The sequence below is a fragment of the Tympanuchus pallidicinctus genome, unplaced genomic scaffold (genome assembly GCF_026119805.1).
Source record: "Tympanuchus pallidicinctus isolate F22 unplaced genomic scaffold, pur_lepc_1.0 scaffold22, whole genome shotgun sequence".
NCBI lineage: Eukaryota > Metazoa > Chordata > Aves > Galliformes > Phasianidae > Tympanuchus > Tympanuchus pallidicinctus.
The window spans coordinates 9,515,932-9,530,074 of NW_026294739.1; the positions used below are offsets into that span (position 1 = coordinate 9,515,932).

Consider the following 14,143-nt stretch of genomic DNA (forward strand, 5'->3'; position numbering starts at 1 on the left):
TCAGACAGAGCAGACAACCTACTGGAAGCCAACTGTAGATAATCAAATCCCTCAATTTGAGCTATTGAGGAAGCTGTCACTTCTAGCAGGTAAAAATCAGCTTATGTAAACTCATGTCTTTGTGCAAGTTTGTGTTTTGCATGCATACAAATTCCCACATTATGGGATGATGAAGCAGCTCATTGTCCCCTGAGCCGCTCCTGCCACCTTTATCTCTTTTCCTTTAACCTGATATGGAGTGTGGGAATGAAGAGGGAATTTCACAGCTGCTGGAAAACCACCAAGCAATGGGGCTGATGTTTGCCTGAGAGCCAAATTACAGGGCTCCACGGCATATAATAACAGTGAGACTCATGTGGGAGAAATGAACGGTCATGGAATCACAGCAGAAGACTCCAACTAGAGACAAATAATGAATGCTTCCTTGAAACCTTCTAAGTTTTCCTTTAGCAGACTGAAGAGCCTAAGGTGAAAAACGGTAGTCCCCTACTAACTAACTTTCTAAAGGAGCCTTTTCCTTGATGCCCAGCTGAATGACCTCTTTGCTGTAGGACTACAGCCACTGCAGGGTTTTGTCGGAACGTGTGTCTGCAGAGCCTAGAGCTGCTTCACCTGCACCTTCAGTGCTGCAGTTCCACTGGACCGTTCTGCACACAGAGCTGCAGCTGGGCAGAGTGTGGAGCCCAGGCACACCTGTCATAGGTGCTGGGACCAGGGCTCATTCCAGATGGCAGTGAGATCGCAGGGTTTCAGATTAGGATCCATAGCTTCAGGAAACACTAATGTAAACTATAATGAAAATTAATTCTTGAGGAGGGTAGGCTGAAGCACTTGTAGTCTACCACAGAATCATGAAGGTTGGAAAAGACCCCTAAGTCTGGTCTCACGATCCGCCTACTGCTAATACTGCTCACTAAATCACGTCCTCAGCGCCATCTACCTGAACACCTCCAGGGACGGTGACTGCACCGTCTCCCAGGGCAGCCTGTCCAAGTGCCCGAGGTGAACGCAGAGGTGAACGAGCAGAGGCCCAGCAGAGCCCATCAGGCACCCGCACTGGAGCTGGGTGCTGCAGCGCACCGAGACCGAAGCAGCTGCAGCTCCGTGACGGCTGCGGAACGCGCTATTAGCGTGACGAGTACGGGAGTCCAACACGCTTCGTCTACGACTTCTGTCTCCTGCGATAGTAACACAAGGGACAAAGATGAGCAGAGCCCCGGCGGGCAGTCGGAGCGGCCCCGTCAAGCGAGCGCCCAGCACGAGCTGCACACACGGCAAAGGGCCGGGCGGAACGCAGGCAGAGCAGGGCGGCATCACCCGCCCAGGGCTGCCGGGACACGGACCGAATGCGCATGCGCGCTGCCGCCGCGCGCCGCTCTGTGGCGGCCCCCGAGGGCGGGGGAAGGCGGGGCGGGTGTAGGGCGGGTGTTGGGGTCGCTCCTTCCTCCTCGCTACTCCTCGCTCCTCCCCCGGTGCGCAGTGCGCAGGCGGCGGCGCTGGCGCGATGGCGGCCCAGGACGGCGGCGGCGAGGTGCGGGTGCTGCAGAGCCTCCGGGGCAAGATTTGTAAGTGCGGGCGGTGCGGGCCGAGCCGCTGCGCGGCCGCGTAAAGATTTGGCGGGAGGGCGTCGTGCCGGGCCGAGGTGCCGCCGCCGCGCCTTCTCCTTCCTCGCGGCTGGGCGGGCGGCATCGCCTCGCGGCGGCGCGGGGAGCCCCGGGGCGGGGGCGGCGCGATGGCGGCGGGAGCGCGTTGTGTGCGGCGGGCGGGCGGGGCGCCGCGCGCTGCGGGCCGGCACGTGCCGGGGGCGGCGGGAGCGCCGCGGGTCTCGGGGGCGTCCGCCGCCGCGAGGGCGGCCTGGCGGGGCGGGAGCGGCACGTCCTGCGCTGCGAGCCCCGCGCCGCGCTGTTTGTCAAGAGGCGGTTGCGAAACTATCGATGTTCAGGAAGTCGGTGGTGGAAGGGTGTTCTGGAGCGGCCGTCGGTGCTTCTGCGTCTTTGTGTTGTGTGTGTGTGAGAGAGAGCCCGGTGACTTTATTTTGGTGGTTAGGAAGCGCTGACTAAAAATACCCCCGCGTTCCGTACCGTGGGAAGCCGGGCGGTGAGCACGCGGCGGGAGGGGACGGCGCTGCGGCTGCTCGGGGCGCGGAGGAACAGGATGTGAGCGCTTCCTGCGGCTCGCCCCGCGCCCATTCAGCTCCTTTCTCACGAGGCCCCTCGGCCTTTTTGAGAATGAGACGACGTCGGTCGCTACGGCGTGCGCCGGGGACCGAGGGGCGGTGGTGCGCGACCGCCGAACGGTGCGCGTGGCTGCGGCACCAGGCGTGCTTTTAAACGCCGTGCCGTGCGGAGGAGAGGATTTGCCGTCAGTGAGTGAGGCGGCCGTCGAGACGGCGAGCTGAGAACGTCAAGCCGGAGGGGCTCGAGCCGCAGCGGTGGTTCGGGCGGCGCCCGTGGGGCAGGCGGGGCCAGGCGAGGCTTCCCCAGACCTTGCTGGTAGCGCGGAGCTAACGCGGGCTGGTTTTGAGACGGGTCGGAGCTGATGTATTGACTGATGCTGCTTTGCTTCTTGATTTCTGTTCTAGAGTCACAAAATGGATTGGGTTGAGTTCCTACTCCCCTGCCATGTGCGGGGATGCCGGCTGCTAGATCCAGGCACCGGCTCGGGCTGCCCAGGCCCGTCCAGCCTGGCCTTGAGCACCTCCAGTGATGGGGAATCCGAAACCTCTCTGGGCAGCGGTGCCTCACCGCTGTCTTTAGGGTTGGGTCAGCAGCTGACAAGGCAGCGATTCAGGGAGTTTGTGTTCTGTGAACTGAACGCAAGTATTGTGTTAGGCATTAGAAGGTGTATCCCCGGATTTCTCAAAACACTCGAAACTGCTTTTATTGACCTATTTAAGTGTGCTGGATGGTGCCTGCAGCTACAAAGTAACTTTGAATGTTGCCACAGTCAACGATCTGGTGAAAGCGATGGCAAGCTGAAGGCGGTGCACCTGTATGTGTGGGGAGCACTGCGAGTAGCTCACGGATGTCCCACCTCCTCCTTAGAGTCTGGTGCTTGACGCTGTTAGCTCTGCATTACCGTCACACTGTGTATCTATTGAGCAAATGATGCGCAGGACAAGAAGGTTTGTCTCAGCTGTGGGATTTAGTGAGTTGCTGTTACAACTAATGTGCAACATGAAAGTAACATGCAAAGCTCAAACTTGTTAAACATTGTGTATCAAAATTCCTGTTGTTTTAACACTGAGCTTTTATTAGAATCACAGCTTTTCCCTCTTGCTTAGGCTTGAGCTGATCTTACTTTGAAGTCAAGCTTTACAGCATAGTGGCACAGAGAGCCCTAACAGTGCTTTATATGTACTTTAAAATCCAAACCAAACTATGTAGTCGATAAAAGTTATTTTATTACTGTCATTTTTTGCTTTTTTCCACTAAAGGAGGTTGCTGAGCTAGTTGGCAGTAGTTATGAACTTGCCTTTTCAGAATAAAAGGGTCAGTGTTGTTATTAGTGATGCATTTTGTACTTGTGCTACTAGATTGGCTATGAAGTATGGTGTGAAAATAGCTGTTGTCCTAAATGAGGCTGGTGTTCGAAACTGCTGGGTTGATGCAGTTGCTAAGAAGTGAGTTGGCCTTATTGCTGCTTTTAGTCACTTGTGTGTTTCGCTGCTGGAACCACAGGTTTAAATATCTTGCTGTACAGTTTTAAACGACAGACACTGGAAAGCCTTGTGTAGAGCTCTACAGCTACAGGTAAACATGCATCTCTTTCTCGTCTCCCGAGAAAGCTTTCTGAGATGGTTCTCACTGACCACCTTACTGCCCGTGTTTTTTGAACACCCATTTGGAAAGCACTGGTGTACATCTCCATGACATCCCTCTCACTTGCCTTCTTGCCCTCTGTTTTTGAATTGTGGAACTTAGTGTCTTGACGTTGCTGCTGTTGTAGTTTTTCGGAATTGTGCATCTGCTGAATAAACTCAAATCCAAAAATTCAAGCAAATATCTGATGTTATTCATACATAATTTTTATTTTTAATCTGTACAGCTGGAAGTTTTCTCCCAATTGTAAATGTTAAGAGGTTTTGGGGAAGATGTGACAGCTGTGTGCTTTACCTGATAGGTGAGCTGCAGATCCTCACTCCTTTCCACCCCAAGTTCCGCTCAAGAAATCCGTCCTTCCTTCAGCTAAACAAACCAAGATGTGCAGATCTTTTCTCTTTTGTAGGAAGGCTTTTAATATGGAAGGACTGCAGTGTAGTAGAATGAAAAAAGAAGATGTGGATTACGTAGAAATATTTGTTTTTTTCTTTTTTAAGAAAATGTGGATTTGTAATATTTGTGTCTCTGCTGTACAGTGGTTTACAGTGCCAGTCAAGTAATGTTATATCTTAAATGTTTTAAAATAGGGTGGAGAACCTTCAGGGTATTAACCAAAATTATAAGATGCTGACCAGAAGTAACTGAGTGTAAGGTTTATGGTTGCTAATTACAAACATCAGCATCAGACCCCATCTGGAGATGAGTAGCCTCTTGTCCATTTCTCTTTGTTATCTTGCATAAGTTTTAACAAGTTTTCTATGTGAAGGTGATGTTCCATCTCATGCTTCTCTGATTTTTTTTCTGCAGTATCTCACTAACGGGTCACTTTCAGTTTAGCTTCATTTTGAAATCCAATGGCATTTAAAACCGGTTCTGTACATATCCCTCAGTCTGTCAACATTAAGGGTGACGTTTATAAATAATACCTACACTTCCTTGTCTCCCACACCCAAGCTGCTGACAAGCTCCCTGGTGCTTCAGAGAGCAGAGCTTTACCTGGGGGAGTTACCAGAGCGCACATGGAGCGTCTGTGCCTTCCCAGTGCACGTACCCCTGGCTTCCAAAGGGCAGCAGGGCAGCTCAGCCTGCTCTGTTGAACCATCCTGCTCTTCTCAGTGCTGTTGTGGCTTTTTAAATACCAGACTGACTTGCTTAAACTTAAAGGCCACCACTGATCTATTAGGCAAAAAAACAAAGCCCTTATGATTTAACATATTAGCAGTGTAAACAGTGAAGCTTATTTTTCAACATGCTGCTTATCTGCAGTTTTTTCAGAAGGAACAGACGTGTGACAAACCTATCTTCAGGCAGCAGACTTTGTAGGTGGAGGTGGTGTGATATTTAGACATGGTACGTAATGAAAATCAGTCATTCATGTAGCTATGGTCATGTTACTCTTCAGTACTTTATCTGAAGTTCAGATAATTTTGATTCCATATTTTCTGGGAGGGATATATCCAGTAGGAGTGTAAGAGTGAGTGTGACTGCCAGAGCTACTGGCTAAGTCTGAGTCCAGAATTCAGTTCTGGTTGCCTGTGTTAAAGATCAGAATTAAAATGGCATAAGACAGAGAAGAACTGCTCAGCAATTAAGAGTTTCTTTCCTTTGGAGTGAGGATCAAAAAAACTTGTGTCTATCAGCAGGATATGAGGTGACAGGGGACCGATTCCTGTCTTCAAAGAAGAACACACCAGAGGGGACATGCTGCTTAAGTGAATGGACAGCATTGCCATGAAGTTGTGGAGGTGTCTACAGCACTGAGCTTCTGGGCAAGCAGTTGGAATATGGGGATGTATTCTTAGCTGTAACCACTTAGAACTAACTATTTCAGAAAAAGGCTGCCTGGTGTCCAGCAGAGGTTAGTGCAGTGGCCTACACTCAGCATCCATCTGTTCCTCCCATCTCATTGTTCCTCCCATTGGAAACTTTCTTGTTCTTAAATGTGCTGCATTTAGTTGATCTGTTTTTTTCCCCCCTTTCCCTAGCAAGCCAGACATTAGGGGGAAAAAAAAAACACCAATGCATGTAGCTGACTCTTTGGAAATGCATTAATCAACAATAGCTGCTCATTGTTAAAAATGAAGTAGACAGCTTCCTGCAACCAAGATGTTTAAGGAGAAAATACAGAGCAAACAGTAGCTCAGACAGTTGGCTGTCTGTTTTGGGAGCTAGTGCAGGGTTGCCCCAGGCTGGAACTTCTCAGCCTCAGCGCTGCCGGCTCAGGCCAGAGGGGAGGTGCAGATGCTGCAGGCAGCAGTGCTGGTGAGGCAGTGCAGTGTCATCTTCCTGGCAGCATCTTTCCATGTCACACAGGATATAAACGTTTCTGGGCACATAAGGGAGCTTACAAATAGAAAATGAATATAGAAATGCATGTTGAGTGGAAGGACAGACTTTGAATGTCCATTAGAACTACAGAACTTCTGTGTGTGTAACATCCTGTTGTTTTTTCCCCTCAGTACTTACAGTTGTTTCTTTTTTGTTTACAGATGATGCCAAACATTTGATACCCAACAAGATGAGAGACTTTTTCTGTACCATAAATTTGGACCAAGAAGAAGTTTTTCGTACACAAGTAGTTGAAAAATCTTTAAGGTATGGCTTCTTTTTTACATGGAAGTGGTAATCAAGACAGTCTCAGTCCAGAATAAAAGCAAGATTTGTATCAATGTGTATGTGGCTTTGCTTCTTCATCTTTAAAATGAGAACTGACTTGTGGTGACTACCCAGAAGTGTTACAGCAGTGTGTAAATCATAAGAACAGTGGAAAAAAGACAAAATGGAGGCTTATGGGTACCACAGTGCTTTTAAAAAGAAACATGCTAAAACATTCTGCTGTTACTCTGTTCTGTTCCATTGGGCAGCATAATGTTCTTTTCCTTGCCAAGTTATATTCAAGGGAAAGAAATTTGCTCCATCTCAGCTTTTCATGTCATTTTCTACTGCTGACATGTAGTCACTGTGCAGTGGTGGAATTCTGTTCTTAGTGTCTGTCTTGTAAAACCTGTTTCCAGAATGGAGGAACTTGAACTTTTCCATGTGTAAGAGTTTTGTTTGCTATAGGATGTTTCCCTGAGTAGGCCTCGTTCCCTCCTGCAAGCCTTGTTGCAAGAACTGCAACCTGTACTCTCAAGAATAGCTTGCTGTGCCTCCCCAAGCAGTGCTTAGCTGTAGGTTCTCCAATGGTTTATGAGCTTTAAAAACAGTCCAAAAAGTCACAATATACCTGAAATAGTCAAATACCTGAAATAGTTCAAATACCTGAAATAGTCTTGAAATATAGTTCTCTGATGACCCATACTGAAGCATCCTTGCAGCTGCATTGCTCTGAAGACCAGAGTGACAGTTTAATGTGTTTGAGGAAGGCATCAAACCTTCCTCTTTAAACCCAGAAAGCCTGCTTGAAACGTTTTTGTTTTTTTTTCCCATGCTCCTGCTGTTTGCTGTGGTTTTGTTATCAGTGCTCCTTTTTGTTGTTTGGTTTTTTTTTGCTGGTTGTTTCCAGATCAGGAAAGCCGTGGTGCTCAAATAGTGCATTCAAAAAGGGAGTTGTTCTTTTTCAAAACAGCTTTTTAAAGTCGCCTTATACTTCTGCACGGGAAGTAAGCACCACAAACATGCAACCAGTTAAATTACAAGCAAATTACTTTTATATCCAACTACATTAAATACAGACAAGTGGAATGAGCAAAATATTTGTTCCTGATTGCACTTGACTAATTAAACTGGAAATACAGTTTGATTTCCAAAATAAAATCAGTTCTTTAGCTTTGCCATCAGGTTTCTGTTGCATTAATAATTGAACTCATAGAAGATAATATACTAAGAAACAAGACTTGCTACACTTAATTTTCATGCACTTTGTAAAATTATATTCCATTTAAAGGGAGGGAAATATGTTCACTTTAAAGAATTGTTAAGTTGATGCTCTTGAATCACATGAAGTAGATCTAGCAACTGCATAGTCAAACATCAGTAAAAGAAATCACCTTGGATTAAGCTACGTTTTTTTAATAGTATTGAAATGTACCTGAAACTTGAGAATGGTGCCAGTAGTATTTCAGAGGGAAGAAGAAAAATCTCTCTATAATGAAGTAACATTTTTGGCAGTGTATTGATCAGTGCTCCAAACGGAGAGATTTTCAGGTGATATTAAATTTATATTCCTAATTCTAGAATATTTTATTAATTGAAAGTCAGTGTTCTAAAGCACTCTTTGCCTACGGGTGCTTTTTAGTCTCTCCTGGCTATGTAGGCAACTGTCCTTGCTCTTCTGTATGACGTCTGTATGAAGTTAAATACACAACACAAATAGGGTTCTGTACAAACTGATGAAGTACAGCAAGGTAAGGCATCTGCTGGTAGCAGCAGCAAGAGCTGATGCTTACTGTTGTATTACTAGGGTGTGTATAGTTCTGAAGGCTACTGCTTGTTCTGGAAGCTTAATGATACCATCTTGTTGCTTATTACTCTGTTGGTCCAGAGTACTGTAGTAACCCAGGGCTACTGGAAGGAAAATGACAGTTCTGCACTCTGTTAGCTTCAAAACTGTATACATTACTTTCCAGTAAGCTTTAATATGGTATTTGTTTCTTTTTTATATTACTGGCTTTTTTTCAGAAGTAATTCATAGTCTGTTTTTGTCGCTGTATTCTAGCTTGCAAACAAGAACTGAGTATAATCCAAATCGTATTCTACAAGTATCTGCTAGTTACACATCTGTGGAAGTAGTTATCATTGGAAGCAAATGAGTTTTCAGAGATAGAAGAAATATGAATTAATAGGAAGAAGTTTATGGCTAATGACTCAGTCATGTTTCCTGAGACTGCAAGGGATTTCTGTGGATTTTGAAGAAGTTGCATTTTTTTTCCCTGGAAATGTCAAATAAGTTTGAACTTCCTCAAATTTCCATGGTGAGATATGAGGAAATTGGGGGTGGGGGGGTGGGAGGCTGTGGTATGTATTGCTTTTTGGTTATTGTTGTTTTAAAATAAATGGTTTTGTTTTGTTTTTCAAGTTGACCTTTGTGCAAATGTGAGGGTATAGAATTGAACTGTCTGATGTAACTGTTGAATTTATAAAATAACAGGTCTTGGTGTCTCATGCTTTGCTAAAGGATATCCAACAATTGATTCATAATACATTAGTGATAATCTGGGTAAGGAGAAATGTGTTAACAGAATACATTATTAAAACAACACATTATTTTCTGTTAATGTTTGACAGTGACTGATGTTTTATTATTTTTTTTTGCTGTGTTGGTGAATTTCATTATCCTTAGCCTTGGGATATGGCTGCTACGTAGCCTGCTGGAAAGCTGTACTGATAGTCTCCATCCCACAACAAAGGATCACTTTCTGGATGTAGTTATGCACATTAGAGTTGTGCAGATCTGGTAAAATCAGGAGTTACCACTTAGTGATGTGCAGCTGTTGCATGTCATCATCTGCTCCTGTCTGAAGCTCAGTCAGAGGCAGAGATTCCCTCAGTACCAGTACCAGTACCAGTACCAGCTCGTTCATCCGCTGTTCGCACTTTCTGCTGCGATAACTTTGTTTGAACTGCAGCTATTACTTGTGTAGCTGATCAAGGAGCCACATCATGAAACCGACCTAAATTAGAAGTAAGCCCTTGTTTCACCTTCTGCTGCGTTACTGTGTCAATGCAATTTGAGTAAGCAGTCAAAGAGCAGTGAGGAAATGGAGGCTGCTCTAGCCTGCACTGCTGCTACAGGTAATGCTCAGGGATCTGTAGCTGCAGTGGTGCTGCTGACAAGAAGAACGGGGCTCCCTAAGAGAGCTGAATTTGTTGGGTATGAAATGAGGAGGACAAGAAAAGAGGTGAGGAGCTGAAAAACTAGGAGTGGGTTTTTCAACTGGGAATTTCTATGTTACATATCAGTATAATGTGAGGTGTAATAGTGATTCATACACTTTGGAGTCTGTTGTGAAAGTTCTGTGTTTAAACAAAATGGACATTTTAACTTCTGATCTGTGTTATTATGAATTCCTGGGATTAAAACCATTGATTCTGAGAATAGACTTGAATAATTTGGAATGCTGGATTTTGCACTTGTTTTTTAACACTGGTTAGCAGCTGTTTTTAACTTATTTAATGATGCATTTGGTGGCTTTTCTCTAATTACTTTGAGGGGAGATTAGGTATGATATTCTATTTGGACTATCAACCAATGGTTCCCAGTGTAAGCATGTTTGTGCTGCTTGAATAAACTGGTATTTTACCTGTACAACGTCAGCCAGGTACTTTACTAGGAAACAACAACAACAAAAATTTGGGTGTGATCCAGTTGTCATTGTGCAGCTTTTTTCTGCAGAAAACTACGTTGTACATCGTGCATAGTAAAATGTAGCTTTCTGTATGGAGGAAGCAGAGGCTAAAATCCATTTCACAAAGCTGCACATCTGTGTTGATAATGCAGCACTGCAAATGACAGTGTATGAAGTCTGTAAGAATCCAGTCATTCCGAAATAGCAGATTTTTTGTGATTGCGTTTTATTTCCAGAGCTCACAAATTGCAGTGGCACCAATAGCATTGTAGTTCTGTTCAGTCTTCTGAGATGCAAGCTTTTGAGTGCTGGCTGGGGCTGGGTACATAAATTTTCCTTCAGTTTAATGGGCATATGCATCCCTTGATGGGAGGATACCAAATACACTAGATGAAATGGCTCTGGAATACGGAGGAACTCAGATATTTTCTTTTTTTCTTACATAGAATTCTTTGCAAATACTTGTTGCTGTTGTTTGATACAGTATGAATGGTTGTAAATGTTCTACTAGATTTCTATTTTATTCTAATATTCTATTAGATTTCAGTAGGTGGAGAAGTACAGTGATTGTTTCATCACATACAAGTATTATGGGTTTGAGATGAACCATCTGTTTCCATCTTTCAGTTTCACTGTTCTGTTCTTCTTATGGCTTCTTTTAACAGGTCTCAATCTTTGAGCATTAAGCCTGGCAGAGGTTAGAGCACGACATGTTAGCAGTTAGTGAATTAGTTCCTGAGTTGTGTTTTACTGTGATTTAACTGGGCACGGAAGAGAAAAATATACCTTTTCTATCTCCAGAAATTGTTTAAGGATGGTGGGTTGGGAGCCAGCTAAAATGATTTCAAGACAGGAAAATGTAATTGAAATTGCAGCAAAGGTGGCACTTTCTCTGTGTGCTCTAATTTCTGTGTATTTCTTGAACACATGCAAAGGGTTTTTGTGCTGTGTGATTGGATGAAATGGCTGCAGGTGGCTTGGATGACAGGTTAACATTGTGGTGGTAAAAAATAACAAAATAAAAAATATGGCATTTCGGTGTCTGCTATACAAATTACAGCAAATGCTTCCTACTTTAATGTTTTGTTTTTCTTATCAGCCCTTATTTTGGAGAAGAGTTTTACTTTGAGATTCCAAGAACATTCCAGTGGTTGTCCTTCTACATTTATGACAAAAGTGTTCTACAAAAAGACCTGCGGATAGGTAAGTTCTGCGATACTCTGCGTCTTGCATAACGTTCAGTTTTCAGTATCTGTGGTTTTATGGGCATAATTGTTAAACAGATGAATTTTCAAAAACATAGTAGGTAGTGCTCCTAAATATTTCTTTGGAGTTTGAAAAATGGGATTTGTTTCCTTGCTTTATTATACTGCAGTTTAAATTGGATTATTAAAATTGTGTATTTATTTTTCTAGGCTAATGAGATATTTTTTTATTCCTACTCAGTACATTCTGAAATTCTTTTTTCTCCAATTCTGTTCCAGTGCAATATTTGAGTAACTGTCACTACTTTGATAGCTCTAAAGAATTAATTGACTTTGTAGTTGTGGAATAACTCTTAAACCTATAAATGGACTTCTCTGCCAGTGCAACATGTAAACCTAGTGCTTAGAAGTTGCACAAAACATGTATAACTGAAAAGTTACAGGAGGTGGATTAATTTCATTGTCAAATGGCTTTATCACAGCTGTTAGTTGCGTATAAAGTTGATGTGAAAGCTCTAAGAGTCTGCTGTGGATGTGCGCTGCATGTTACTTGAATTGAGGAAGGAAATAATTTGTACCAGGATGCCAGATAATTGGGTGTAATAACAGCCTTCCAAATAGCAGTCAGGACAGCAGAAGGCATCTATCTTCAAATTGCTGTTTAAATGCTCTTCAGCACCGTTACTGTTCTCAAATCTTCATTGTGTTATATCCAACCACAAGTATGTGCTTTCACTTGACCTTGTTATTAGTGATATCCAAGATAATTCATCAGAAGTAGTTTAATTAGCTTTGCATGAACTCTTTTGCTGCTTTATTTCTGCTTCATGTTGTTTGTTTCTATGAGCTTTTCATATAGCATCATCATTTAAAAAATATATATATATTCTTAAACAAAAATCAGTCCTGTTGAGGTACATGTGCTTTTCTTTCCTTCTTTCCTGCAGGAAAGGTGGCAATCAAAAAAGAAGATCTATGCAACTACACAGGGAAAGAGAACTGGTTTACGCTTCAACCTGTTGATTCCAACTCAGAGGTTCAGGTAACCATTAAATTGCACTCTTATCTTTTTAAAATTACCATTACATGTATTTATCTGTATTTAGACTATTTTTTTGAACTGTGACAGTTTAACATCTTTGTAATTCTTGTGAGTCATTTGTCTTTCAGCTTGATTAAAGAGTAATGCTGTCTGTTCTTCTAAACAGTATTGTTTCTTGTGATGCTTCTCAAAGTGTGTAGGAGATCTGAAGCGCCTGTTTGGGAAATGTCTAACAGTATTTTGATGCCAAAAAAGCTTTGATGCAAGGAATGCTATGTAATTTAGACAGCTGAATGATTCAGGATACTACTGAGTAGTTTTTTCCATCTGAAATGTTGATTGTGGAATGTGGAATGGCAATGTCTCCATATTGGGAGTTACTTGTGCTGTGCTCATACATTTATTTTATTCTCAAATACTTTCCACATGCAGCCTTAAATAAGCTGTGCCTCAGAGTTCTACTTTGTCTGTGCTTCACATCCTTCGGATGGGATTGTTGTAAGAACATTTAAGTGTGATGTCCCTACAGCTGTAGCTGTTGCTGTCTGTTCTTCAGCTATTCTTAAGTAAATACAGCCGTGCTCTTTGGAATCCAATCCTGTTGCTGGGATATCCAATTTAGTATATCTTAAGTTTTCTTTGGATATTCCCAAGTGTTGGCTTCCTTTCTGGAATTAACAAGAATTGAACTTGCTGATTCCTACAAAATAATAATAAGGTGGTGGTGGAAGAGATGTGGAAGTTTAGATATTGGTCACTTCTTAAAGCCACCATACTTTGCAGTAAATTTAAGACTTCTAGGATCACAATCCACTCCTAATGCAGAAGGTCTACACCTTCTGTGTCTCCTTCCATTCTTGTTCCACAACTCCATACTAACACTAACATCAGAAGTGGAGGTGATTAAAAATGGAGCAGAGTAAAAATACTGTATCCTTGAGTTCATACAAGATTTTGGTTTTGCTGTGTATAAAATATTTCCAAGATCGTTTTTATCTTACATGCTTGCACAAGCTTTTTCAATTCCTTTGCTCTTTCTTTTCCTTCTCAAAATAGAGATTACACAAATAACACTGGTAAGTGAGTTGATGTTCCTATCAGCTGCCTTACTTTTTTTTAATCACTCTTACCTGTGCTGCTTTTGCTGATGCATGGAAGTATGCCACTTAAACTGCCTTGCTGAATAACCTGAACTAAGTAGTGTGGTCCAGATGCTTTAAACTGATGGATAAGCATCTTCATATTGTCTGAAGTGATGATTTGGTAGCTATAATTGCATCTGGTTTATTACACTGATGTAAAATCTTGATAGACTAGATCTTACATCCCTCTTTAAAACAAAGTTAATTTCAGGCTAAAAATTGTTCTTCTACCCATTTGTGCTTTAAAAAAAAAAAAAAAAAAAAATGAGGGGGGTGGTCTGTTCCAGTGTGTATAGGAGGAAAGTAGCCTTCTCATGGGCATTAAAAAATGTATTAAATGACTCAACTTGGACTTTTAGCCAGCATCTGTTCTGTGTTATGTTCTTAGCTGTTTTTCTTGTTTGTTTTGCTGCTGGTAACAATAGTAGGAATGGATATTATCTTTTTTTCTTAAAAATTTCTGCTGTCCATTAGCTCTCAAGAAGTATAAGTAAATGAAAGAAAACTAAGCAAATAAAGCAGTATTTGAAAAGCTGTGTAGAACAGTACACATTTAACTGCAACTGGTACAAACTTCTCAGCAAAAAAATCCTTCAAATTTTCTAAAATTCATATAGCCTCAGGTTGCTGGAAAGATGATTCTTGG

At 42.9% G+C, this 14,143-nt stretch overlaps 1 protein-coding gene across 2 annotated transcripts in view; it reads left to right on the forward strand.

The window, feature by feature from the left end:
* Positions 1 to 70: 70 nt before the first annotated feature.
* The window catches only part of RASA2 (RAS p21 protein activator 2), a 46,223-nt gene continuing 32,150 nt past the window's right edge, over positions 71 to 14,143 (forward strand). The window contains exons 1-4 of one of the 2 annotated variants that reach the window (XM_052686322.1): positions 71 to 89; positions 6,311 to 6,416; positions 11,208 to 11,311; positions 12,261 to 12,355. In XM_052686322.1, the coding sequence (XP_052542282.1) occupies positions 6,340 to 6,416; positions 11,208 to 11,311; positions 12,261 to 12,355 (276 nt within the window). In that variant the 5' untranslated portion in view covers positions 71 to 89; positions 6,311 to 6,339. Of the gene's footprint in view, positions 90 to 1,453; positions 1,566 to 6,310; positions 6,417 to 11,207; positions 11,312 to 12,260; positions 12,356 to 14,143 lie in introns of those variants that run through there. The other variant, XM_052686321.1, reaches the window with a different exon arrangement.